Source organism: Pristiophorus japonicus, chromosome 1, assembly GCF_044704955.1.
Source record: "Pristiophorus japonicus isolate sPriJap1 chromosome 1, sPriJap1.hap1, whole genome shotgun sequence".
NCBI lineage: Eukaryota > Metazoa > Chordata > Chondrichthyes > Pristiophoridae > Pristiophorus > Pristiophorus japonicus.
Genome location: NC_091977.1, coordinates 120932715 through 120957531, shown reverse-complemented (window position 1 = coordinate 120957531; position 24817 = coordinate 120932715). Strand labels below are relative to the sequence as shown.

The 24817-nt window shown below is 41.3% G+C and overlaps 1 protein-coding gene across 3 annotated transcripts in view; it reads left to right on the top strand.

Annotated features, from left to right (window-relative positions):
• Positions 1 to 205: 205 nt before the first annotated feature.
• pcsk5b (proprotein convertase subtilisin/kexin type 5b) overlaps positions 206 to 24817 on the top strand; it is a 280532-nt gene continuing 255920 nt past the window's right edge. For 2 of the 3 annotated variants that reach the window (XM_070882798.1, XM_070882808.1), the window contains exons 1-2: positions 206 to 709; positions 14052 to 14156. In XM_070882798.1, coding sequence (XP_070738899.1) covers positions 530 to 709; positions 14052 to 14156 — 285 coding nt within the window. In that variant the 5' untranslated portion in view covers positions 206 to 529. The remainder of the gene's footprint in view (positions 710 to 14051; positions 14157 to 24817) is intronic. The other variant, XM_070882813.1, reaches the window with a different exon arrangement.

Sequence of the window (24817 nt, the reverse complement as noted above, 5' to 3'; positions counted from 1 at the left end):
GGAAGCGGAGCGCACTAGGACCAGGGGGAAGTCCATTTTAATGGATTTCTCTGGCGGGAGGTTAATTGAGTTACCGGTAGAGTTGGAGGAGGCGCTGTAGCCATCTTAAGGCAGAGATTATCTGAGTGAGGAACAGAACAGCCACCGACCTGCGAACAGCGCGCACACACACACACATATATATATATATATATATAAAATACACTGGCGTGTACTGAGATAGAGCTACAGACAGAATAGCTGCACCAGTGGGGGACCACAGCAGTTCACAAATCTGCTGAGCACATCCGAACCACAGGCACTGACTGGCGCTCAACCCTTTCTCTCTTTCCACCTGGTTTATCATCAAAAAGCCCGACTAAATGCGAAAGAAAGGTTTATGAGGAGCGGATATCGTGCGTGTGGTGGAGTGGACGAGCTTGTTTAAAGGGGATAGACTTGAGAGGAGACACGCTGTATCTGCCCGGCTCTGACATTAACACGGGAAGTGTGAGGATCTGGACTGGGATATTTTTTTTGTTGATAAAAGATGGGTCGAACGGCGAAGTGGTGCCAGGATCTTGTCTTTCCTCTGGTGTTATTTCTAGGGGTTATGCTCCCATTTTCCAGAACTCTGATGTACACGAACCACTGGGCTGTGAGGATAAACGGAGGAACCGAAGAAGCCAATACAATAGCCAGTAAATACGGATACAGAAACTTGGGACAGGTAAGGTGCATTTTCAGCAAATTTATTTTAAACGGAGCATTCCCACCTCCGACTTCTTACCCCTCTATGTTAGGAAAAGCCGTCGATCTGTGATTCTTCATCGCTCTCAGATTTATATTTTATTTCCTCTGAAATAGGCAAAGGCGACTTGCTCTCGCGTCCGCTGTGTTGCTCGAACTTCTGACTCTCCCGGTGGAATCAAACAGATAATTGCATTGTAATCCGGAGTAATAAACATAGTTTTTAATGAGTGGTTTACTTGACGAAATTATTTTAAACGGGCAACATTTCATATTTTAATAAAAACTCCAGCGTAACTTAAAACCGTTCAGATGTTTCGGGACCCCTTTCTCCAAGTGTTTTATTGCACTTGGAGCAGGTAAACCTTTCCAGAGGACATCTGGTCTTCGGGGATCAAGATCTGAACGAACTCCTTTCAGGTGGCTGGGCAAGTGCCGGCACAGGTGTGTCATCCGCTGGGAGCAGAGCCGGCGCTCGCGCTCCCGTTCCCGGACCGGTCCGGAGAGGACGCGCTCCTGGCCCGGTCCGGATCGGACCGGACATGCAACTGGCCCCGCTCGGCCACACTGGTTTTTCTTATTTTGTTTTTGTTCTGGTGCTGGCGACTAATCATTTTTTTTTATGGCTTTTTATTTTAAATTATGGGGGGGTGGGGAGGAAGTGTGCTTATGGAAGGCTGACTGTGCAACAAAAACAAAATGACCAACGTTTGATGACCTGTGATCTATCAGGTAGGGGACAGACCGAGTTCATCAAGCTGGAGCCGGGAAGCTTCCCGCTGTTTCGCAATGAGTGAATGGACTTTGAGATTGTCGCCGGCAGCCTGGCCAGAGATGGCACTTCATTAGCGCCAATTAAAGCGTCCGGCTTGAGCAGGGCTCCGCTTCCGCTTCAGTCTCACCTTAAAGGTTGATCCCTCAATCGATTTTTTTTCTCCAAAGCTCAAGGTTTAAACATTCTGAAGCCCCACTCAGTTTACATGTGCTACGGGATGGTCTAATGCAAATCCAATCTGCACGTCAACTGATTAACCGAGGTCATTGAAGAATTAGGCTTCCCATTACTCTCCCTTTATCTGGCAACGCTTTTCCTTTTCACACCTGCATTGTTTAAAACTGCAATATTCCCACCGTCTCCTTTCCACCAAAAAAAGCTTGTTCTGTACACACATGTCATTTAACATCCCCACAGTCTGAGTTTGCATCTATATTTCCTGACAAATTGTATTTATATAGAATATTTAACCATAGTAAAATGACCAAGTGGTTGAGGTTAAAGCAGAGATTTAAATTTGAGTTAACTGAATGCATGCTTGAAGAGATGGCTTTTGAGGAAGCTTTTGCAGGAGAGATGTAGCAAGGTGGGAGAGTGTTTGAGTGTGGTGCCAATATGGCTGTAGGTTCTACCACTGAAGGTGGGCCTTGGTCAGAAGAGTGGGGAGGCCTTGTGCTAAGGAGATTGTAGAATACGCAGGGGCGAGGCCATGCATGGGTTTTGTGGGCATCGACACCTGGGAGTTCCTGGCCAAAGACCACCCTAAGTGGAGGAAGTGCATCCAGGAGGGCGCTGAGCACCTCTAGTCTCATCGCCGAGAGTGTGCAGAAATCAAGTGCAGGCAGCGGAGAGAGTATGCGGCAAATCTGTCCCATTCTCTCTTACTCTCAACGACTATTTGCCCCACCTGTGAAAGGGACTGTGACTCATATTGGACTGCTCAGCCACCTCAGGACTCATTTTAAGAATGGAAGCAAGTCTTCCTCGATTTTGAGGGATTGCCTATGATGATGATTATGATGATGATTGTGGGCAAAGGTTTCCAGTTCGGGTGGGGATAGGGAGCCGATGATGGTTGGCAAGGACAGAGCTAATACAGCAGTTTTTGTGTATGAAGTGAAAATTACGATGTGGGAAAAAATTAAGCGAGATTACTCCTTGCTTTGTTTTACTAGAAAATCACATCCAGTGCTTTTCTGTCTGTCGTGAACTAATTCAGTAGAATGTCATTCTCCTCATCCACTTTCTGGGAAGAAGACTTGGTTTAGCATGAAAGTAGCACAGCACTCACTTTGTAAGGATTTTTTATTTTTCTCTTGCCTGTCCCCTTTTTCATTTCCTCTTGTGAAGAAAGCAATTTTTTAAAGTATAGTTTCACAGGCGGCGATGGCAGGTCCCCAGCAATTGGCCAAGGGTGTGCCTGGACAGTGAATGTTGGTCAACTTTGGTGACATCGCATACAAACTAAATTCTGGCCATAAAATGCAGTTCCAGAAGAGGTTGCTGGAGAAAGAAAGAAGGACTTGCATTTATCCAACGCCTTTCATGACCGCCGGACGGATGTCTTAAAGTGCTTTGCAGCCAATTAAGTACTTTCGAAGTGTAGTCACTGTTGTAATATGGGAAACACGACAATTTGCACACAAGCAAGCTCCCACAAACAGCTACGTGATAACCAGATAATCTATTTTTTGTAATGTTGATTGAGGGATAAATATATTGTCCAGGACCCCAGGGATAACGCCCCTGTTTTTCTTCAAAATAGTGCCACGGGATTAATTACGTGCACGTGAGAGAGCAGACGGGGCTTCGGTTTAACGTCTCATCTGAAAGACGGCACCTCTGACAGCACAATGCTCCCTCAGTACTGTACTGGAGTGTCAGCCTAGATTTTTGTGTTGCAAGTTTCTGGAGTGGGACTTGAACCCACAATCTTATGACTCAGGAGGCGAGAGTTCTACCCACTGAGCCACTGGCTGACACTCAGTGGAGAGTGATTGTGGCCCCCTTGCAGAGTATGTGTTAATTTATTTCTATTTCTTACCTAATCCAAACACATTATGACCGATTGAGGCATATTGTTTGCCAATCTTGCTTAATTTCGCTAACTTAGCCCAAACAGGAATTGAGGTGAGGAACTTTTTCTCTCCTAACTGACTGGGAAAATGCACTACCGAGACACACGCATCAGGAAGGCCTGAGGTTTGTATACAGTTCTGCGTTGAGTTAGCATATCTAAGATTTTGTGTTGAGGGCATTACAATTGATTTCAGTGTTCCTGGATTTATTGATGAAGGGAAAATCAATAATCAGTAGTGGGATTTGTGGCTATCTAGTGATTCAAGGAAAGTGAGAATGGACATTGGGTGGGGACAGGATCTGTTTTGCTGAGATTTAGTTGAATCGTGCTCTTGGCTCACATGACTGCTTGTGAGAGGCACTTGAGGTTTGCTATCACTCATTGTACTGTGCCCCAGGATGAGTCATCCTCATTATTGCTTTAGTTAAGGAGAGGAGATAACTGGAAATAATGACACTCCACTTCTGAGACAGTAGAGCACAATGCTACACAATGGGATGTGCTTATTCACTGACCTGTTGGGTTGAGGGATGGCATAAGAATTATTTTTTGACTACAAAATACACCATAAAAGCTGTCCTCCTGAGTTATCTCAGGCAGCCTAGCTTAAGCTTTTTAAAAAAAAAAAAATCTTGGTTGCAGTATTTTGGAAACTGGGATTGGTCTGAAATGCAGTTTCTGTTGCTTAATATAACCAGTTTTTAAACGATTCCCCCTGCACCCCATCTTCTGAATGTGCTGGTCTATGTTTCCACAGGTGGCAATCCTCCAGTACCTCACTTATGTGCCCATTTTTCATGTGAGCCTATTGCTGATAGGATATTTGAATGTGTGGAGTGTCCAAGCTGTGCCTGATCCTGCTTTTACTCCGTGTCCATAAGTGCACTTTTCAGCAAGGGTTGCAGATATTCTTGGCTGTTATAGCTTAATATGACAATTAGTGATGTGTTTACCCACTAAATGTTTGGAGCTACAATTGGTATAGCTTTATTACAAATGAATGAGGTCAGAATGAATGGACCATGATGCATTGGTTCATGTCCTATTAACAAAACCATTTGGTTGCAATATAATTGTAAACTGGATTTGACACTGGATGATTTGATGTGTTCTCATGTTTTGTGATGTTTTCCATATATGCATGGCAGCATTCTTTGATCAACATAACTGCCCTAAACAGAAGACAGTCACATTGGTAGAATCCGTTGTTCCAGATTTGGATTTGCAGAAGATAATATAACTGAAGCATCTCCAGTTTAATTTAGTGAGAAGAACAGAGAACTAATCCCTTGTTAGGTTGATATTGAGTGTATTCTATAATCTCTATTTTTAATATTAAATGTATATTGAACTGTTAATGAAATACATTTTTATATAATGGGATATGGTGCTTGCAGTAAAATATTTGTTTCCCGTTGAGATGTCCTTCATTTTGAAAAGATTGTTTATCTTCCGTGAACACTTTGTCTGAGGGTTGAATATAAAAGTTTTGGAATGGATAGATGGTTCAAATAAGGGAGTAAATTATTCCTAGATGCATATTTTTTGGTATCAGTCGTTTTAATTTTTAATTCATAAAGATACACCTTATCAGGTATGTAAATGAATTATAGGAAAATATTAGCAAGTTTTTTTTTATATAGTTGTGACTACTTGGGATTCCTGATCAATGTTGGAAAATCTTTTGATTCCCCTGGTTCTGCTATAACAGCTTTCTTTCGATCTGATCCTAAAAGTACTGTATTAAGGGAAACTACATTTCAGTCATATAAATTAAAAAATTGTATATTTTGAACATGATTCCTACATCACAGAAATAAGCCTTTATTCCTGTTGAAAGTATGATTATCCCTACATTCAGTGCACTATTACAATAAATAGTTTTAAAAGTGTAGTCTCTCTCTTTTGCCTTTTTGGCATAACTTGTGTTTTATTACATTTTGTCCCTCCTATTCTTTTTGTTATCACTTGGTTGCTTCCCTTGCCTGGAAGAGCTGAGTCCAATTGCAGTGTTCTTACTGCTGCAGGGCTCTCAACCTGGAAACTTCTCGTACCACACCACATGGTGCATTTATCCATTAAGCTAAAGGGGTGTTTTGATTAGTTTCACTATCCAGATAATTTATTTAGAGCAGGATACAGAGTTTGTGCTTTCAGTTGTTACCCTAGTAATTGGGGATCAAATTCCACCCCCATTTCATTGGCCCTGAACTTGGTGGAAGCTATGTTCCGCCCAAGTGCCACCCAAAGGACCGCTGAGATCCTGATGGTACTTTGGGCGGAACTTTCATGGAGAAAGTCCTGGAAAGACCATGCGCCATGAATATGGGCAGCAGCAGGCGCGAGATCCCAACCTCGGCGACAAATGCAATCCTCGGCGAAGTACGGAGGATTAAAAAAAATATATATATAAAGAAAACCACTGCAAACCCTTCAGGGGGACCCCATCCACCTGAATCACTGAAAGAAAAATAAAGAAAAGAAGTTTACCTAACTTTTTTTGCAGGTCTTCATACTCACTGTTGAGGTTAGACCTACCTCCACGCTGTGGTCTTTTCCCCTTGCTGCAGCGGACTCCCGCCCGGACCAAACTGGCAGCTCGACAGGTGGGAGGACTCTTGCGCGTCAGCGGACGATCCCCGGCGGTTTTCCCTCCCCGCCGGTGGGAGGCCTCCACCAAACTCACTCCGATGGGAGACCACCCAGAAAACACGGTACCAGTGGCTGGTGAGTCCACCAAGTTCGGCCCCATTGTGAACCTCGCACCAAATTTTGTAGTTTTACCTGAAGTATTGGTTACTCTGGAATCAGTACTTGTATTTTACTTTTCACAACATCTGGAAAGGAGGGTCCAGTGGGATTTCAGTTGACCCAAAATAAATGTTGCATGGTCAACCGAGATACTAGTTCCTGAGTTGGAGTTTTTCTGGTTTGTCTGTTAATGGAAGTTTAGTCACCTTTTTTCAGCACAAATTCAATGTGTGACATGCTGGTTACAAGTCAAGTGGAGATATTTAAATACAAAAGCAAAATATTGCAGATGCTGGAAATCTGAAAAATAAACAGAAAATGCTGGAAATACTCAGCAGGTCAGACAGCATCTTTGGAGAGAGAAACAGAGTTAACGTTTCAGGTTGATGACCGTACGGAGATATTTAAATGTTGCTTCCTTCACCTGGTTAGCTGCCTCTTGTGGTTGAATAGCATATGTACTGATTTATAAGATGATGGATTAAATTAGAGTAGAAATCTGAAAGTCACTCCACCTATGGTTCCAATATAATTCAGTAGTCCTAATTAAAATCTATCTTGGCTAGGAGACTGATGAAGTGAATTAGGATGCCATCCTACCTCCTTGGATTTAAATCAAACTCAATTGTTGGGTATAATGTTTTGTGCTTTCAATTATCCATAATTCATCTCTCATTTTCAGTTGTATTTGGAGTCCCATCTTCCCCTCTTTCTCCCCCCCCCCCCCCCCCCCCCTCGGCCCAAAAGAGTGATTGGTGTGTGAAATGGGAATGTCACACTGGTGCAGTAAGGCTTAATGACTCTGTTTGATGGGTAATACAGTTCCAGTACTGCTACCAAATGTTGATCCTTGGTGAGCACAAATATATTACCAAAATATTTAGAAGGGAAAGCCGACTGAAAAGATATCAACCATTGGAAATATTTACTCTTAAAATGCAAGATAAGAAGACAAGGAAATTCTGTTGGGTCTTGATTTTGGAATGTAGAACATTTCTTTCAGACCCCCTTGTCTGTTAAATACTATTGAATCAGGAATGTGACTTGATGTGCCCCTCTGATATAACTGGATGTTGAATGTAATTTATGATGAAAGTGAAACCTGTACTCCTGTTCCCTTTATGCTTCACTTTAATGTCTGTTCTCTTGGGTTATGTGGCAATATAACATTGCTATTGGCAAGACAGTGGGAACATTTTAAGAAACAATTTAAACTGTAGATGGATCCCTATTTCATTGCAATTATACAGAGGTGATTTAAAATGTGCTAATTGTACATACTTGCACAAACTTCCATCTGCCATTTATTTAATGTTGCTTCCAGTATGACATGGTGGATGGATTGTGCTTAAACTAGAATTGCATTTTTCACTTCTGCACTCGTGAGATAGTTCGGTTTTATTATGTACTGCCCACACACACACTGATCTTGATTGATATTGGAACACACTTCCCATTGGATAGTTCCCTCCAACTTTACAAAAAAAACGACATGGCCAAAAATTAATTGTGGTCCTTCAATATTAAACAAATCCTAAATGTTACAGGAGCTAGACTTGTCCAAATTTGCCATCTTTAGGTTTTGTTTACACGCACTTGTTTTTGTAACTTGATGTTTTATTAATATTTGCCGGTTGCTACTAGTGCACTTGGTGTGCCTTATTATTAGGCTATTTATTAAAAAGGCAGAATTATTGCTGCATCAACCAGGGCTCCACATTGACTCCTTCAATCAATTATTGGACTTGTGAAAATTGGACAAAGGAGGTTGAATGGACTCCTAGTATTGGAATGCTTGCTATTCTGTAAGTAGTGAAGTTAGTTTAGTTATCTTGTATGCTTACTCTTGTGTGGTAATCGTATTGATACTCTGTCTTGTCATTGCTCTCTTCCTGATAGCAGTTTTTCCTTCTCATACTTCATTTGGAGGGAAAATCATTAAATTGTGAAATCAGTGGCGACTTGGACCAATCAACATGTAGAGTGACTGAACAGAAGGTTGATTCTTCACGTTGCTCTTTCCTCCTTCCCTTGCACCCCCCCCGACCCTCCCATTTTGAGATTATCTTGCGAAGCAGGTGATGCTAGCAAGATTGGATATATTGCTCATCCCCAGTTCCGTGAGAAGGTGGGACTGAGCCGCCTTCATTCATAGCATCATAGAAGTTTATGGTACAGAAGGACGCCATTCGACCCATTGTGTCTGTGCATGCTGAAAAAGAGCTATCCAGCCTAATCCCACTTTACAGCTCTTGGTCTGTAGCCATGTAGGTTAGGGCATTTCAAGTGGACATGCAGCCACATTTTAAAAGGTGATGAGGGTTTCTGCCTCTACCACCCTTTCAGGCAGTGAGTTCCAGACTACCACCACACTGAGTGAAATAAATTCTCATCCACTCCCTTCTAATCCTTCTACCAATTCCTTGAAATTTATCTTCCCGAGTTATTGACCTCTCTGCTAAGGGAAAACTAGGTCCTTCCTATCCACTCAATTATCTAGGCCTCTCAGAATTTTATACACCTCAATTAAGTCTTCCCTTGGCCTCTGCTGTTCCAAAGAAAACAACCCCGGCCTATCCAATCTTTCCTCGTAGCTAAAATTCTCCAGTCCTGGCAACATCCTTGTAAATCTCCTCTGTACCCTCTCTAGTACAATCACATTTTTCCTGTAATGTGGTGACCAGAACTGCACGCAGTACTCCAGCTGTGGCTTAACTAGTGTTTTATACAGTTCTAGCATAACCTCCCTGCTCTCATTCTATGCCTCGGTTAATAAAGGAAAGTATCCCATATGCCTTCTTAACCACCTTATCTACCTGGCCTGCTACCTTCAGAGATCTGTGGACATGTACTCCAAGGTCCCTCTTCCTTCTCAGTATCCTACCATTTAATGTGTATTCCCTTGCCTTGTTGGCCCTTCCCAAATGCATTACCTCACATTTCTCCAGGTAGAATTCCATTTGCCACTTTTCTGCTCAGCTGACCTTTTCTGTCCATTGATCTCTTCCTGCAGTCTACAGCTTTCTTCCTCACTATTAACCACACTGCCAATTTTTGTACCATCTGCAAACTTCTTAATCACGCCCCCTACATTGAAGTCTAAATATATATACCATGAAAAGCAAGGGACCTAGTACTAAGCCATGTGGAACCCCACTCCAAACAGCCATCCAGTCAAAATAACAGCCATCGACCATTACCCTTCCTGCCACTGAGTTTAGCTCCATGGAGACTGTCATGTTTTGTAACCTTCACATAGCTGTAACCAATATGTAACTACACTGTATACAATTGTGAAATACACACCTTGACCACAGGGGGTAAACTTGTGGGAGACACTCCTTACCTGGTCAGCCAGGTACTTAAAGGGAGGTTCCACGCAGGCTCAGCACTCCTTGGTCCAGGGAATAAAGGTGCAGGTCATGAGTGACCTTGTCTGCAGTATATGCCTCGTGTGAATATGTTCTAGAGTTGAGAACTCTACAGAGACTACCAGTAACAGCAAATATCAACTGTCAGTCACAAGAGCCTGATCCTGTGCAGTCCATACATGTGCACCAGGGGGTGGCTGGAAGTTGAAACTCCTGTTTTTTTTCCCCACTTCCCACCACCATATGACTTAATCCTGCGCCACATGGTGCATTTACTCACGGCTATCAGGAGATCTATTCAAAGTAGAAATCTACAATTTCCTTAATCAATTGTCAAATTTTATACATTCTGGACCAATTCTCCCTTTTTGTGCTTGGGCATAAATGATCTGGGCTGAGCAGAGAAAGTTTGGGTAGGGAAGATTGCATGTCCATTACTGAGCCCACCTGCTAATTCAAGTGAATGGAATATCAGACAGGCTTCCTTTTATGGCTATACAATTTCTCCATGCTTGATTTTTTTTTTCTTTATGTCCATGCACTAAACAGGAATATCTGCCCCTCTGTAATTTCTCAGGTAATTTGTAAAACTGAGTAGAATATTTGGATTGGTCTATTAATCAACTTTGTATCAACTTTGGCACTGTCCATCTTGCATTACCTTGTTTTGACACACATTGTATATTCACATATTTTCTTGTTAGCCATCTTTTGGGGGAAAGGATAGTAACAGTTCTAATGGCACTGGAAACCCTCCAGTACCAAATCATCATTTTTCATGTACAAGTCTAGACAGTGAATGTTGGTAAGCCAAGGGTGGCATCACAGTCAGGCAAAATCCTGCCCTCAAGTTCACGCAAACCAGAGTCACTGGGTAACAATTACCAGGAACCTTGGCCGACATTTGAAGCAAGTTACTTTTCAGCTGCAAATTTATATAAACCAAGTATATTCAGAAATTAAAATTGTATATTCAGGATTTTAAGTCTTGCATTTTAAACAAATATAGAGCCAGCTAAAATAAAACAATGTGCTATTTTAATGTAAGCCTGGAAAACTATACTCAGTAAATGACCATGGTTGAATTACCTTCCATCTTTAATAAACTGAATTGTACCCTTTCTTCCCCTCCCATGCCCAAATAATATTCTGCAAGAAAAATTGTTTGTTTATCCATTTTCTTTTAAGAATCTGCATTTGATCCTCTTATTGTCCTTTTTATGATTAGATTCCCCTCAATTATGTTTCAGTAACCCTTTTTTGTGTTCCAGTAACCTTTTTTGTGAAGCAAGTTACTTTTCAGTAGCAAATTTATATAAGCAAGTAGATATTTTTCTCAGATTTTTTTCTTCTTTCCCAGAAATCAAATGTTTTGGTAATAGTTAATCTGCAGGTTTCTGTTTATCTTGTCCTTATCTTTCTGATTGGGGCCTCTTTGTAAACTAGGTCTTGTGACTTATGGGACCCACAGTGTCATGTTTAAAGCTGCTCTGTCCTGTAACTCAATCTGAAATGATTTGAAGCACCAACATGTTCCTTTTTTTTTTAAGGGTTTGCAGAGGCCTCAAATAGCCATCTAGACCAAGGAGGTGTATGCCAGGATGGCTGGCTCTCGTTGTGATACTGAGGACATTATAATTGGTGTCCCTTGGCTAGACAGTGAAAATGCCGGCTAAGGTTCCTCATAATTGTTACCCAGTGATTCTAGTTTACATGAACATTGAGTGCAGGATTGCGCCTGACTGTGATACCACCCCCACAGCTGAATGGCTTACCAACACTCGCTGTCTAGATTTGTACATGAAAAATGATGATTTGGCACTGAAGGGCTGCCAGTGCCATTAGAACTGTTCGCCATCTTTTGGAGGAAAGGATGGTGATGAAAGATCTGTAAATAACTTGTCACCTGTTTATGCAAACAAGGTAGTTGGTGCTAAGCTCCTTCTACCCTGATATGCTGCATTATTCCACAAACTTACTGATGCATATGCCTGGGTATGAGCTGCACCTTGGATATAACTCAAATCTCCCAACTGCTTTCCTTTCCTTTGTGCATTGCTTCAATTGTATTTAGAAAAGTCTGATGATAGAGCAGAAAAAATATTAAGTAATGCAGCAGCTTTAGTGAATATTGATTTAAGTTCCAACAAAGCTAAGATGAAACATTCTCCCTCCGTTCCCCGCCCCCCCCCCTGAAAATGTTCGACCATCAGCTGAAGTTGGCTTTCTTGGATCTAAAGTACATAACCTCACACTTTCCCACATTGAATTGTTTTGCCCATTTGTGAATTTTTCTATGTCCCTTTTGTAACCTCCTTCTCCCATCTACACAACTTGCTATGCCTCTTAACTTAGTGTCATCTTCAAACATGGATAGAAACTCTCCATTCCTTCATGCAAATCATTAATGTATATGGTGAAAAGCTGAGGCCCCAGGACAGATCCCTGGGCAACACCACTTGTCACATCCCACCAATTCGAGAACAAACCTGTTATCCCTACTCTAGCTCCTACCTTCCAACCAATTACCAACTCATGTGCAGCACCTTATCAAAAGCAATCTGGAAGTCCATATAGACAACATCCATAAATACTCCTTTATATACCTGTTCAAAAAATTCAACTATATCCATCAGACATGACCTACCCGTTACAAATTCATGTTGACTCTCTTTTTGATCTGTTGATACTTGTCCATGTGCTCAGTTACTCTGTCTCTAATAGATTTCAGTAACTTCCCCACAATTAATAAATTAACAGGTCTGTATTATCTGGTTCATCCCTTCTTAAATAATGAAGTGCCCTCCACAACACACTGCTTCTGAGAATGTGGATTAGATCTAAATTGTAGTGTATCTGTACAGCATGCACTCCCATGTTCTGCCACCAGAGAGCTCATCCCCTGAAGTCCCAAGGGATCCCAGCATTCCTTGGGAGCACTGTATATAAGCCGGCCCCTAAGGCCTGTTCCTCTGGAGTGTCTTAATAAAGACTGAGGTCACTGTTACTTTAACTTCCCTGTGTGCAGCCTCATCTGTGTTAGGAACACAATATAAATGAAATGCCTATCCAGAATGGTGCTACCCATGTACGACATCAGCTTGACACAATGGACGTTTAAGACTTTCAGCAAACATTCACCCACAATATGTGAGCTCAATGGAGGTTGGTGGCAAAGAGCTTACATCTAGGAACATGGTAGCAGGCTTAATTGGCAGCTTGACTGAGCAATCCCCAGACATGGAGAGTCGAAGGTCTAACCTTTGGCTTCCTGTCCAGCATTTAAAACAAAAAAGAGAATCTACAGAAATCCAGAGTAGAACTCAGACACCGTGAGTGAGAGCTCCTTACTTAGGTTTAGTGCAACTAGCTTCAGGGAAATTGGTCAGAAAAGTGCATTTAAGGGATTGTGTGGCCTACTTTTATTTTCTATATCATGAGCATTATAAAATAGATTCAAATTCATTGTAAATGCTAGTCTGTTCATATTGTATATCAAATAAATTATAATTGCCTCGTCTCATTAGAGTGTTCATCAGTGCAGCTTCTGGAAAGTAGGAGAAATGTGTTAGACTGCAGTATCCAGTTCATATAATGAATTGCATTGTTATGACTCTTGTGACTAGATATTGGTCAGTAAGAGTGAACATCTGATCATAGGACATGGGATCCACTGCCACAGAGACCAGTCATGCTGAACTCAACAGAATATCTAGCGCAGAGCTGAAATTTGTAACAAAGGATGTGGGGATTTTAAGACCTATTTTGTACTTTTATCAATCTGATTGAAAGGACCAATTTACTAGCTGAATCTTTGTAAGTTTACACAGCTCAGCAATCTTAATTTACCATCCATAAATTTAATACTTCACGCAAAAGGCTTTAAAGTTCGAACATGAAGTCCTCGTGTTGTGTGGAATGTCTTGCACACAGGGTGAAGTTCTTCAACATTTGCTGGCAATTGACAGTCCCTTATAATATCACAGTAAGCTGCACTTTTTCTGGTGCTTCTTTTGTGATTATTTAAAATGTCTTGTGTAGAGGCAGCAAGGAGCTCTTGTCATGCAAGTATTGTCAATAGTATTTTAATGTGTGCATGCAAATTCAGTCTACACTAGTGCTTGAAAACTGCATAGTCTTCAAAACAAAATGAGCCCATGAAAAGATAATGGTGCATTTTGTATCATGTTGCTTTTTTCTGTGCAAGATGATCCCGAGGGTTGGAATAAAATTTGAGATCGCCTAGATTAAATTAAACTGAATAATTTATCCAAGACAAACAAAAGGTAGAGTTCAGTGTTTTGATGAAAATGTAAGCATTAAATTATTTCCTTTCCTTTTCCAGATCGGGTCCTTGACAGACTACTACCACTTTTACCACAGTAGGACAATGAAACGATCAACAATTTCTAGTAGAGGAACGCATAGCTTCATCTCAATGGAACCAAAGGTGTGCAGATTCTGGAATCCTTCTTTTGTTTTTATTTCAATAGAGTGGCAAACCTTTAGTCACAGAGATGGGTTGTTTCATTATTAATGAGAAATGTCATACTAGGATATGATCTGTGATTAAGTGTTGAACTTGGAAGAGTTGTCACATGCTATCTGGTAACTCTGGAAGGAAACATTGTTGAGAGGACTGGGTTAGACTTGGAGTGTTCAGTAAATAGTGTAGAATAGTGAGATCACTGAGGGAATGGAATATTCATTGACTAATTAATCAAGGTCCCATTTGAATATAGCATCAATCAGTCACAGACCTTCAAAAGGGTTCACTTCATAATAACTTATTTAAGAAATGTGGTGTTGGGGTGGGATTGAATGTGGATGGTATTTCAGCTAATGAAGGTTAAAATTAAGCACTGTGCAAAACTTGACCAAGCCAACACTGGAAAACTCCCCTAATGCCACAAATGCAGTGTTCTGTGTTTATTCAGCATCACAGCAGTACAGTCAGCAATCCGCTACTGGGAAGGCATTTTGCAGGTGATGCTGGCATTATTTTAGTAATGTGGAATATTCCTAACCACAGACATGAGTGAATTATGGTGGCCTTTTGCACAAGTGAAAGGACACATGGCATTGGAGAGATTTAGTGAAGAGAACAATTCTGAAATCTTAAGCATAATTCTAGAAATTTCTATCAACTGTCAGGATTCATCCACTGCTGAAGCCCTCATCCATGCCTTTGTTACCTTTCAACGCACACCTGGCTAACCTCCCAGATTCTACCCTTGCGTAAACTAGAGGTGATCCAAAACTCAGCTGCCCGTGTCCTAACTCGCACCAAGTCCCGCTGACCCATCACCCCTGTGCTCGCTGACATGCATTGGCTCCCGGTTAAGCAACACTTCGACTTCAAGATTCTCATCCTTGTTTTCAAATCCCTTCATGGCCTTACCCCTCCCTATCTCTGTAATCTCCTTCAGCTCCACAGCCCCTTGATGTCTGCGCTCCTCTAATTCTGCCCTCTTGAGCATCCCTGATTACAATCACTCAACCATTGGTGGCCATGCCTTCTGTTGCCTAGGCCCTAAGCTCTGGAATTAACAGCCTAAACCCCTCTGTCTCTCTAGCTCTCTTTCCTCCTTCAAAGACGCTCCTTAAAACCTACCTCCGTCATTTGCCCTAATTTCTCCTTGTGTGGCTTGGTGTCAAATTGTTTGCCTCATACTCCTGTGAAGTGCCTTGGGATGTTTCACTGCATTCAAGGCGCTAAATAAATACAAGTTGTTGTTTAATAGTCCGTATAGTGCTTACTCTTTCTGTGGTGTGAATTATTGCTCCTTTAGGGCAGTGAAATTAGCATTTAATCCCATAAAATAACTGCAATTTACCATATAATTTATGACTCGAACACTCTAATCTGATTTCATTAAAGTAAGAATTAAAGAACATGGACTCAATTTTCCCCAGTTATCTGCGCTGTTTTTTTTCACCTAAATTTAAATATCGAAGTTTCCCCAAAGATTGTGCGCCAGCGTAACTCAGTTATGATTTTTTTAGGTTAATTTTTTTTTGCATCATAACCTGATGTCTGCGCCAGTTTTTCACATTTATGCCAGTTTGGCCAACTTACATTTGTCCTAGGACGGTGAATGTGACCACTCCCAAAAAACCTTTTGGGCACTTACGAAAAACCCGCGCACGTTAAAAAAATCAGCGCAGAAAGACACCATTGTTGTTATGCTGAGAATGACGTGAATAGCACATTTAGTGAGTTGGTCTTACCACAGGTAAAGGGTCCACAGCTAGATAGGGAATGGAAGACCAACAGGAAGAGCAGTGCAAGGAAGGTAGTGCAGGGGTCCCCTGTGGTCATCCCCCTGCAAAACAAATACACCGCTTTGGGTACTGTTGAGGGGGATGACTCATCAGGGGAGAGCAGCAGCAGTCAAGTTCATGGCACCGTGGGTGGCTCTGCTGCACAGGAGGACAGGAAAAAGAGTGGGAGAGCAATAGTGATGGGGGATTTGATTGTAAGGGGAATAGATAGGTATTTCTGCGGCCGCAACCGAGACTCCAGGATGGTATGTTGCCTCCCTAGTGCAAGGGTCAAGAATGTCTCTGAGCGGGTGCAGGACACTCTGAAAAGGGAGGGTGAACAGCCAGTTGTCGTGGTGCGCATAGGTACCAACGATATAGGTAAAAAACGGGATGAGGTCCTACGAGACGAATTTAGGGATCTAGGAGTTAAATTTAAAAAGTAGGACCTCAAAAATAGTAATCTCAGGATTGCTACCAGTGCCACGTGCTAGTCAGAGTAGGAATTGCAGGATAGCTCAGAAGAATACGTGGCTTGAGCAGTGGTGCAGAAGGGAGGGATTCAAATTCCTGTGACATTGGAACCGGTTCTGGGGGAGGTGGGACCAGTACAAACCGGACAATCTGCACCTGGGCAGGACCAGAACCAATGTCCTAGGGGGATTGTTTGCTCGTGCTGTTTGGGAGGAATTAAACTAATGTGGCAGGGGGATGGAAACCTATGCAGGGAGACGGAGGGAAACAAAATGGAGACAGAAGCAAAAGATAAAAAGGAGAATAGTAAAAGTGGAGGGCAGAGAAATCCAAGGCAAAAAACAAAAAGGGCCACTTTACAGCAGAATTCTAAAGGGTCAAAGTGTGTTAAAAAGACAAGCCTGAAGGCTCTGTGCCTCAATGCGAGGAGTATTCTGAATAAGGTGGACGAAATAACTGCGCAGATAGCAGTTAATGGGTATGATGTGATTGGCATCACGGAGACATGGCTCCAGGGTGATTAAAGCTGGGAACTCAACATCCAAGGGTATTCTGCATTTAGGAAGGATAGACAGAAAGGAAAAGGAGGTGGGGTGGCATTGCTGGTTAAGGAGGAAATTAATGCAATTGTAACGAAGGACATTTGCTTAGATGATGTGGAATCGGTATGGGTGGAGCTACGGAATACCAACAGGCAGAAAACGCTAGTGGGAGTTGTGTACACCAAATAGGAGTAGTGAGGCTGAGGACAGCATCAAACAAGAAATAAGGGATGTGTGCAGTAAAGATGCAGCAGTAATCATGGGCAACTTCAATCTACATATTGATTGGGCTAACCTAACTGGTAGCAATGCGGTGGAGGAGGATTTCCTGGAGTGTATTAGGGATGGTTTTCTAGACCAATATATCAAGGAACCAACCAGAGAGCTGGCCATCCTAGACTGGGTGATGTGTAATGAGAAGGGACTAATTAGCAATCTTGTTGTGCGAGGCCCCTTGGGGAAGAGTGGCCATAATATGGTAGAATTCTTTATTAAGATGGAGAGTTAATTCAGAAAATAGGGTCCTGAACTTAAGGAAAGGTAACTTTGATGGTATGAGGCACGAATTGGCTAGATTAGACTGGCAAAGGATACTTAAAGGGTTGACGGTGGATGGGCAATGGCAAATCTTTAAAGATCATATGGACGAACTTCAACAATTGTACACCCCTGTCTGGCGTAAAAATAAAACGGGGAAGGTGGCTCAACCATGGCTAACAAGGGAAATTAAGGATAATGTTAAATCCAAGGAAGAGGCATACAAATTAGCCAGAAAAAGTAGCAAGCCGGAGGACTGGGAGAAATTTAGAATAAAGCAGAGGAGGACAAAGGGTTTAATTCAGAAGGGGAAAATAGAGTACAAGAGGAAGCTTGCCGGAAACACAAAAAATGACTGCAAAAGCTTCTATAGATATGTGAAGAGAAAAAGATTAGTAAAGACAAACGTAGGTCCCTTGCAGTCGATTTGGGTGAATTTATAATGGGGAACAAAGAAATGGCAGACCAATTGAACAAGAATTTTGGTTCTGTCCTCACAAAGGAAGATACAAATAACCTTCCGGATGTACTAGGGGTCTGAAGGCCGAGTGAGAAGGAGGATCTGAAGAATATCCTTTATTAGGTGGCAAATTGTGTTAGGGAAATTGACGGGATTGAAGGCTGATAAATCCCCAGGGCCTAATAATCTACATCCCAGAGTACTTAAGGAAGTGGCCCTAGAAATAGTGGATGCATTGGTGATAATTTTCCAGCAGTCTATCGACTTTGGATCAGTTCCTATGGACTGGAGGGTTGCTAATGTAACACCACTTTTTTTAAAAAAAGGAGGGAGAGAGAAAACAGGTAATTATAGACCAGTTAGCCTGACATCAGTAGTGGGGAAAATGTTGGAATCAATCATTAAGGATGAAATAGCAGCACATTTGGAAAGCAGTGATAGGATTGGTCCAAGTCAGCATGGATTTATGAAGGGGAAATCATGCTTGACAAATCTTCGCAATTTTTTGAGGATGTAACTAGTAGTGTGGACAGGGGAGAACCAGTGGATGTGGTGTATTTGGACTTTCAAAAGGCTTTTGACAAGGTCCCACACAAGCGATTAGTGTGCAAAATCAAAACACATGGTATTGGGGGTAATGTACTGACGTGGATAGAGAACTGGTTGGCAGACAGGAAGCAGAGAGTCGGGATTAACGGGTCCTTTTCAGAATGGCAGGCAGTGACTAGTGGAGTGCCGCAGGGCTCGGTGCTCGGACCCCAGCTCTTTACAATACATATTAATGATTTGGATGATGGAATTGAGTTTATATATCAAAGCTTGCAGATGACACTAAACTGGGTGGCGGTATGAGCTGTGAGGAGGACGCTAAGAGGCTGCAGGGTGATTTGGACAGGTTAGGCGAGTGGGCAAATACATGGTAGATGCAGTATAATGTGGATAAATGTGAGGTTATCCACTTTGGGGGCAAAAACACGAAGGCGGAATATTATCTGAATGGCGGCAGATTAGGAAAAGGGGGGGTGCAGCGAGACCTGGGTGTCATGATTCGTCAATCATTGAAGGTTGGCATGCAGGTACAGCAGGCAGTGAAGAAGGCAAATGATATGTTGGCCTTCACAGCAAGGGGATTTGAGTATAGGAGCAGGGAAATCTTACTGCAGTTGTACAGGGTCTTGGTGAGGCCCCACCTGGAATATTGTGTTCCGTTTTGGTCTCCTAATCTGAGGAAAGACGTTCTTGCTATTGAGGGAGTGCAGTGAAGGTTCACCAGACTGATTCCTGGGATGGCAGGACTGACATATGAGGAGAGACTTGATCGACTGGGCCTGTATTCACTGGAGTTTAGAAGGATGAGAGGGGATCTCATCGAAACATATAAAATTCTGACGGGACTGGATAGGTTAGATGCAGGAAGAATATTCCCGATATTGGGGAAGTACAGAACCAGGGGACATAGTCTTAGGATAAGGGGTAAGCCATTAGGACCAAGATGAGGAGAAACTTCTTCACTCAGAGAGTTGTTAACCTGTGGAATTCCCTACCGCAGAGAGTTGTTGATGCCAGTTCATTGGATATATTCAAGAGGGAGTTAGATATGGTCCTTGTGGCTAAAGGGATCAAGGGGTCTGGAGAGAAAGCAGGAACGGGAGACTGCGCAGCGCTGATTTAAAAAAAATAGAAAGGGGAAACTTGGTAGTTTTTTTTTGGAGTTGTCGGGGCCAAAAAAAAACGGGCTTAACTGTTGCAATATGCCAAAAAACGGCATTGGGGAAAATTGAGACCATGTCATTCAATTGGTCCCGGTAGCCTAAATCAAATTTAAAACAAACTGAGAAATAGGACCTTTCCACTGCAATTTAACTTTGAGCTGCAAAAGTTGAACTTGAGCCTCGTGATTATATTATTACTTAAGGACCTTGCTATCTGGCGCCATGATGGGACCTTGGCATGCTAATCAGTGCACTATTTGTACATCCCGTGAGGAGGTTGAGATCTGCAGTGTGGTTGTCAGAATTTCATACCCACTATAGATAATGGTGTATAAACTAAAATTATTTGGGTTATGTGGAAAGTTTTTTTTAATGTTGTAAATCATTCTTTTCATGCTGTAAAATTGGTGCCATTAGTTTTACATCATGTAAAAATGATTTCAAATGAAATGAGGGTATGGAACAACAGACAATACAGGCAACTCCAGGGAATTTGAGATTCATCCAACAATCTCCTCCTCATTCCATCACAGGACTACAATGCTGTGGTGCTCATTACCTTCCTCAATTTTTTCTTGTTCCTAGGTGATTGAGCTTCTAAAACAGAGACTGGGCATTGCTAATCACTAGTTTTTGATTATTTTGTCTCCTCTCCTATTCTTTTCAACCTGATGGTGCACTAAATCATACATTTAAAGGTGGTATAGAAATGCAAATTGCTGTTAGCTTGTCAACTTCTGAGCTGCTGTACTTCAGAAAAATATACTCTTGAATTTACTTGCATATGTTTTTAAATTGCTCTTTAACAGGCACAATCAAATGAGAATGGCTGTGCAAATTTTCTTTGAATAGCAATTATTGGGCTTTATAATGGTGCCTACATGCAATGAACAATTCAAGCTAAATGGCTCCAACCTTTGTTTGAACAAAGCTAATTGATAACGGTAACTCTACCACTTAAGAACAGAGACTGCACACGTACAAACCCATTGTTCTTTTTCAACTATTATTAGTGATGGTGCAGTTTCAAATTTCTGATATGGGCACTTTAATATGTGGAAAGCAGTACATATCAGAATTATAGAATGTTTTAATCCAAGTCTTAGCTTGATGTGTGTTTTGTAGTTTGGTTTCTGTTTAATTGCATCTCTTGTTCGGGTCATTTAATTTTGCAGTCATTGGCAGTCCTGAAGTAAGCAAGATGCTGCAAGTGGCTTTGGTGCACATAATTCCCCAGATACAGTGTTGGTCTTTGTCTCTTGCAATGTTGTCTTTGCTGCAGGTGGTAGGAACATTTTGTTTGCTCATTTGTTAAGTGACTATCAAATCTGGAATACTTCTGGGTTACACATCTCTGTGCTACAACAAGTAGTGGATTTACTCACTGAGCAGTTAGGGGACCTGAAAAACTTAGCTCGGTCTTGGCTGAACGCAGGAAATAATATCTATATAATGTAGTTATTCTTTATAGTGGGAAGGAGAGTTTTATTTGAGGATAGACGTTCATTGTATAAGTTCTGTTTAGTCACCTGCACTTTTAAGTCTCAAAGTAGAATTGTGACTGTTTCCATCTGGCTTCTTTGCTCCATAAAACGTGACCTCACTAAACAAAGCCTCTAATTGAAAGAAAAAAGTTTTTAGGCGCTTATTATTCTAATGAGTACTCCTGAAATTGTGGCTCCTTTAACTTTTAAGTACATGTTCCATGGCTCATTTAAGCAATATAAACAGCTTTATAGCAGAAGCCTTGTCTTTTAATCTAAACTTGGTTATTGAGAGTTCACTGAACATTTTTCTTTTCCCTCCCTTTTTCAAAGCACTTGTTATAGATCATGGTTGCCCATGAGTCATTAAATGTAACTTTTAATGTGTGGTTGAGGAGCACAATGATGATGATGTCTGTGGTTAAGAGGAGATGGAGCAGGATGGCGGCACATCGTCTGTAGCCAAGAGGGTGTGCACTTTTTCCAAAGAAACGGAACAGTGAAATATTTTAGTCTTTGCATAGACCACTATAATTTATGCTGTACAATGGAACAAAGAACTACTCCTAATGATGGGAAACCCTTCACACCCAATACAAAACCTACTGTGAATTTTCCATTGAAAATAGTACAAGTCTCTCAAACTTTTATTTGGGAACTTGTTTAAATTACCTTTTATAGCTCCGGCATTCCACTGTTTAGACTGCAATAAAATGTAGTTTCTTTCTGATAGTCACTATGACGTAAACAGTGATAAAAATACTGGGTTAGGATGCTCTTCCAGGTTACTCATGTCTACTTATAACTCCTCTTACTCAGTTAACTGTAACAGCACCACCACCTCCCATTTATATAAAGCTTTTCATTGTTGAAAAATGTCCCAAAGCGCTTCAGAGAGGTGAGCAAAAATTGGGTGTTGAACCAAAGAACGATGGGTGACAAAACCTTAGTCAGAGGGGTAGGTTTTTACAGGGGGTTTAAAGGGCATTTAATTTTGATTACTCGCTAAAATTCCTTCAGAGAAGTTGAGACTACAAACTTGCTGCAAGTTTTTTAAAAAAGGTGCTAAGTGAAAAATGTTCCAATTAATTTGATAGTGTCAATTCCGAGTCATGCTGCAAATGGTATTTTATATATTTTAAAGTATTTGTTACCTTGTATATATCTGGAATGTTTGCACAGATTTAAGGAAACTGAACCCACAAACCTTTCACCTTACTGTGATGGAGCAGAAACTGAGGTTTCAGATGTGATAACAACATACTGATGCAGCGAATGGCAGATTCAATTTGCCCGCCTTTGTTTTTGGTTATGACTCCCTTGTTGCATCGGAAACAATGACCCACCTCCTGATACTTTAGGTTGGGTCAAGTGCGGCGGATGTTCGGCCTCGAAGCCAGGCCTTGGCAGGCCAGATTGAATCCATTGGCAGGCTGGATACAGCTCTTGCCTGCCCCTGATTATCATGGCTGATCTGTAACTTGATTCCATTTACCCGCCTTTTGATTCATCTCTCTTGATATCTTTACGTAGCAAAAAAATCTGTCACTCAACAACAACTTGCATTTATATAGCACCTTTTAACGTCATAAAACATGGCAAGACACTTTACAGGAGCGTTGAATTTGACAATGAGCCACATAAGGAGATATTAGGACTAGTGGCCAAAACCTTGGTCAAAGAGGTTTTAAGGAGAGTCTTAAAGGAGAAGAGAGAGTTGGTCTTAAATTTCAATTGACCCAGCACCCACAGCCTTTTGAGGGAGAGAATTCCAGATTACCTGTACCACTATACTTTGTGTGGAAAAAGTGCTTCCTGATAACAGCATAGCTCTAATTTTAATTTGTCCCCTTGTTCTGGATTCCCCACCAGATTAAATAGTCTCTTTCACGCCTTCATTTTCATCCATTCACCACCCTCTAGTTGCTTGCTCATTTTAAGTCCAAATGCACCAAATGGGTCTTTTTGTCCTTAGTTGCTACCTACAGTATACAGAAGCAGCAATTCCTGCTATTTGCATAGGGAGTGACGTTTATCTGGTAAGCTATGGAATTTTTAAAAACCAAAATTCATACTGGTTAACTTTGGTGTTTGGGAATCTGGCCAGCGTTAAATAAAATGGGACTAAGATTGAACTTATTGCAACCCCTGATGAATACAGATCCCAGCTGAGAAGAGCCTACCCCCTTCTCAATAGTTACAATGTTAAAATGAGAATCTGCTGTCAGCCCGATCAATTTTGCTCTGAAAGCGTTGGTACAGCTTTTGACATTACAGGGGCCCCTTAACCTGGTTTGTTTGCACTGCTGTTGGATGTGTGTGCTCCTGAGCTCTTGCATAATCACACATTTGTTTGCCTGTCAATAAAAGCTCTGTCAGTGGCTGATACCTCATGTTCTTTTAAAGCCCCAAAGAAGAGGAGAAACTAACCACAAATAAGCATTTTATTGTGGCACTTGACATTTGTGGTTTTGTGTCCAGTTCAAGAGCATTCAGCTGTTCTCGCTGTTTTTGAGGTTGCAGTGGAATAGCAAATTTCCCTGAAAAAGTTGACTGAGAGGTGGGGGGCAGAGAGGAGAGCAGCATCACACATTCATTAAGGTAGATTCTGCTCTTAAAACTGAAATAAATATGGCTTTGTGTGACTTGATAATGCGCAGTATGTGAAAATAGAAGTTTGATGTATGAGCCCATGGTACAAATGCAGATGAAAGCAATGACTTAATGATGTGACCAGCCAAAAAGACCACAGGACAAATCATCTTCCCACCCATGTACTTAACTTACTTTCCTTTTTAGATTTTCCTCTTCTATAAGAAGACCACAAAGGTCCGAGACGTTTTAAATTTTTTTTTAAATACTTCTGTGTTTTAAACTGATCGTAAGTTTCATATTTGTACTTGAGGATAGCTTGAATAATTTCTTCATAAATTAGTTAAATGTCGTATCACAATTAACAGACTTGTAGGGAAAATTATTCTAAATTATAATGGACATTGAAAACCAGCTGAGTGCAGTCAGAAAAATACAGTGCAGGAGTTTGGATGTGGTGGTTAAATAGAATACTGGGGTGTGAAATGTCCATTGCTAAAACTGGGCCACTCTTGGCTCTCGTTGTAGTATAACATGTGTATATCGACTGCCAAGAATCTGGCAGGAAGGCTACTGGCCTGGTCTTTTAAAACAGTACAAGCCAGCAAATTCATTAATCAAAGCGCTCTGGTGCTTTTTATGTGGTCTAGGCTATAGTGGTTGCTGTGGATGCTCGCTTCTCTGGACTATTGCTCACATTTTCTTCAAGTGAATTGTACTTATCCAAATATTTGGAAGGCTTTCAGTATTCTAAGGAGTACTTGTTTAGATATACTGGCTACTTTGTTCCTGGAAAAAGTTGTTTTGTAACCAAATCCTTATTGCTTCTGTTAATAGAAAGTGGATTTTTCCCCTCCTTGTGCTCTTGCTTGTTCGCACTCTCTCCCTCCCACCCACCACCATGAATATTCAGAGACTTCACTGAATTTTTCTAAATTAATTTTCTATTAAATTGAAATATTTCATTTGTTTTTAATTTATGGATAATGTATTTATAAAATAAAAATTGATTTTATAACCGGAAGGTCTCTAGTTTGAATATTGAT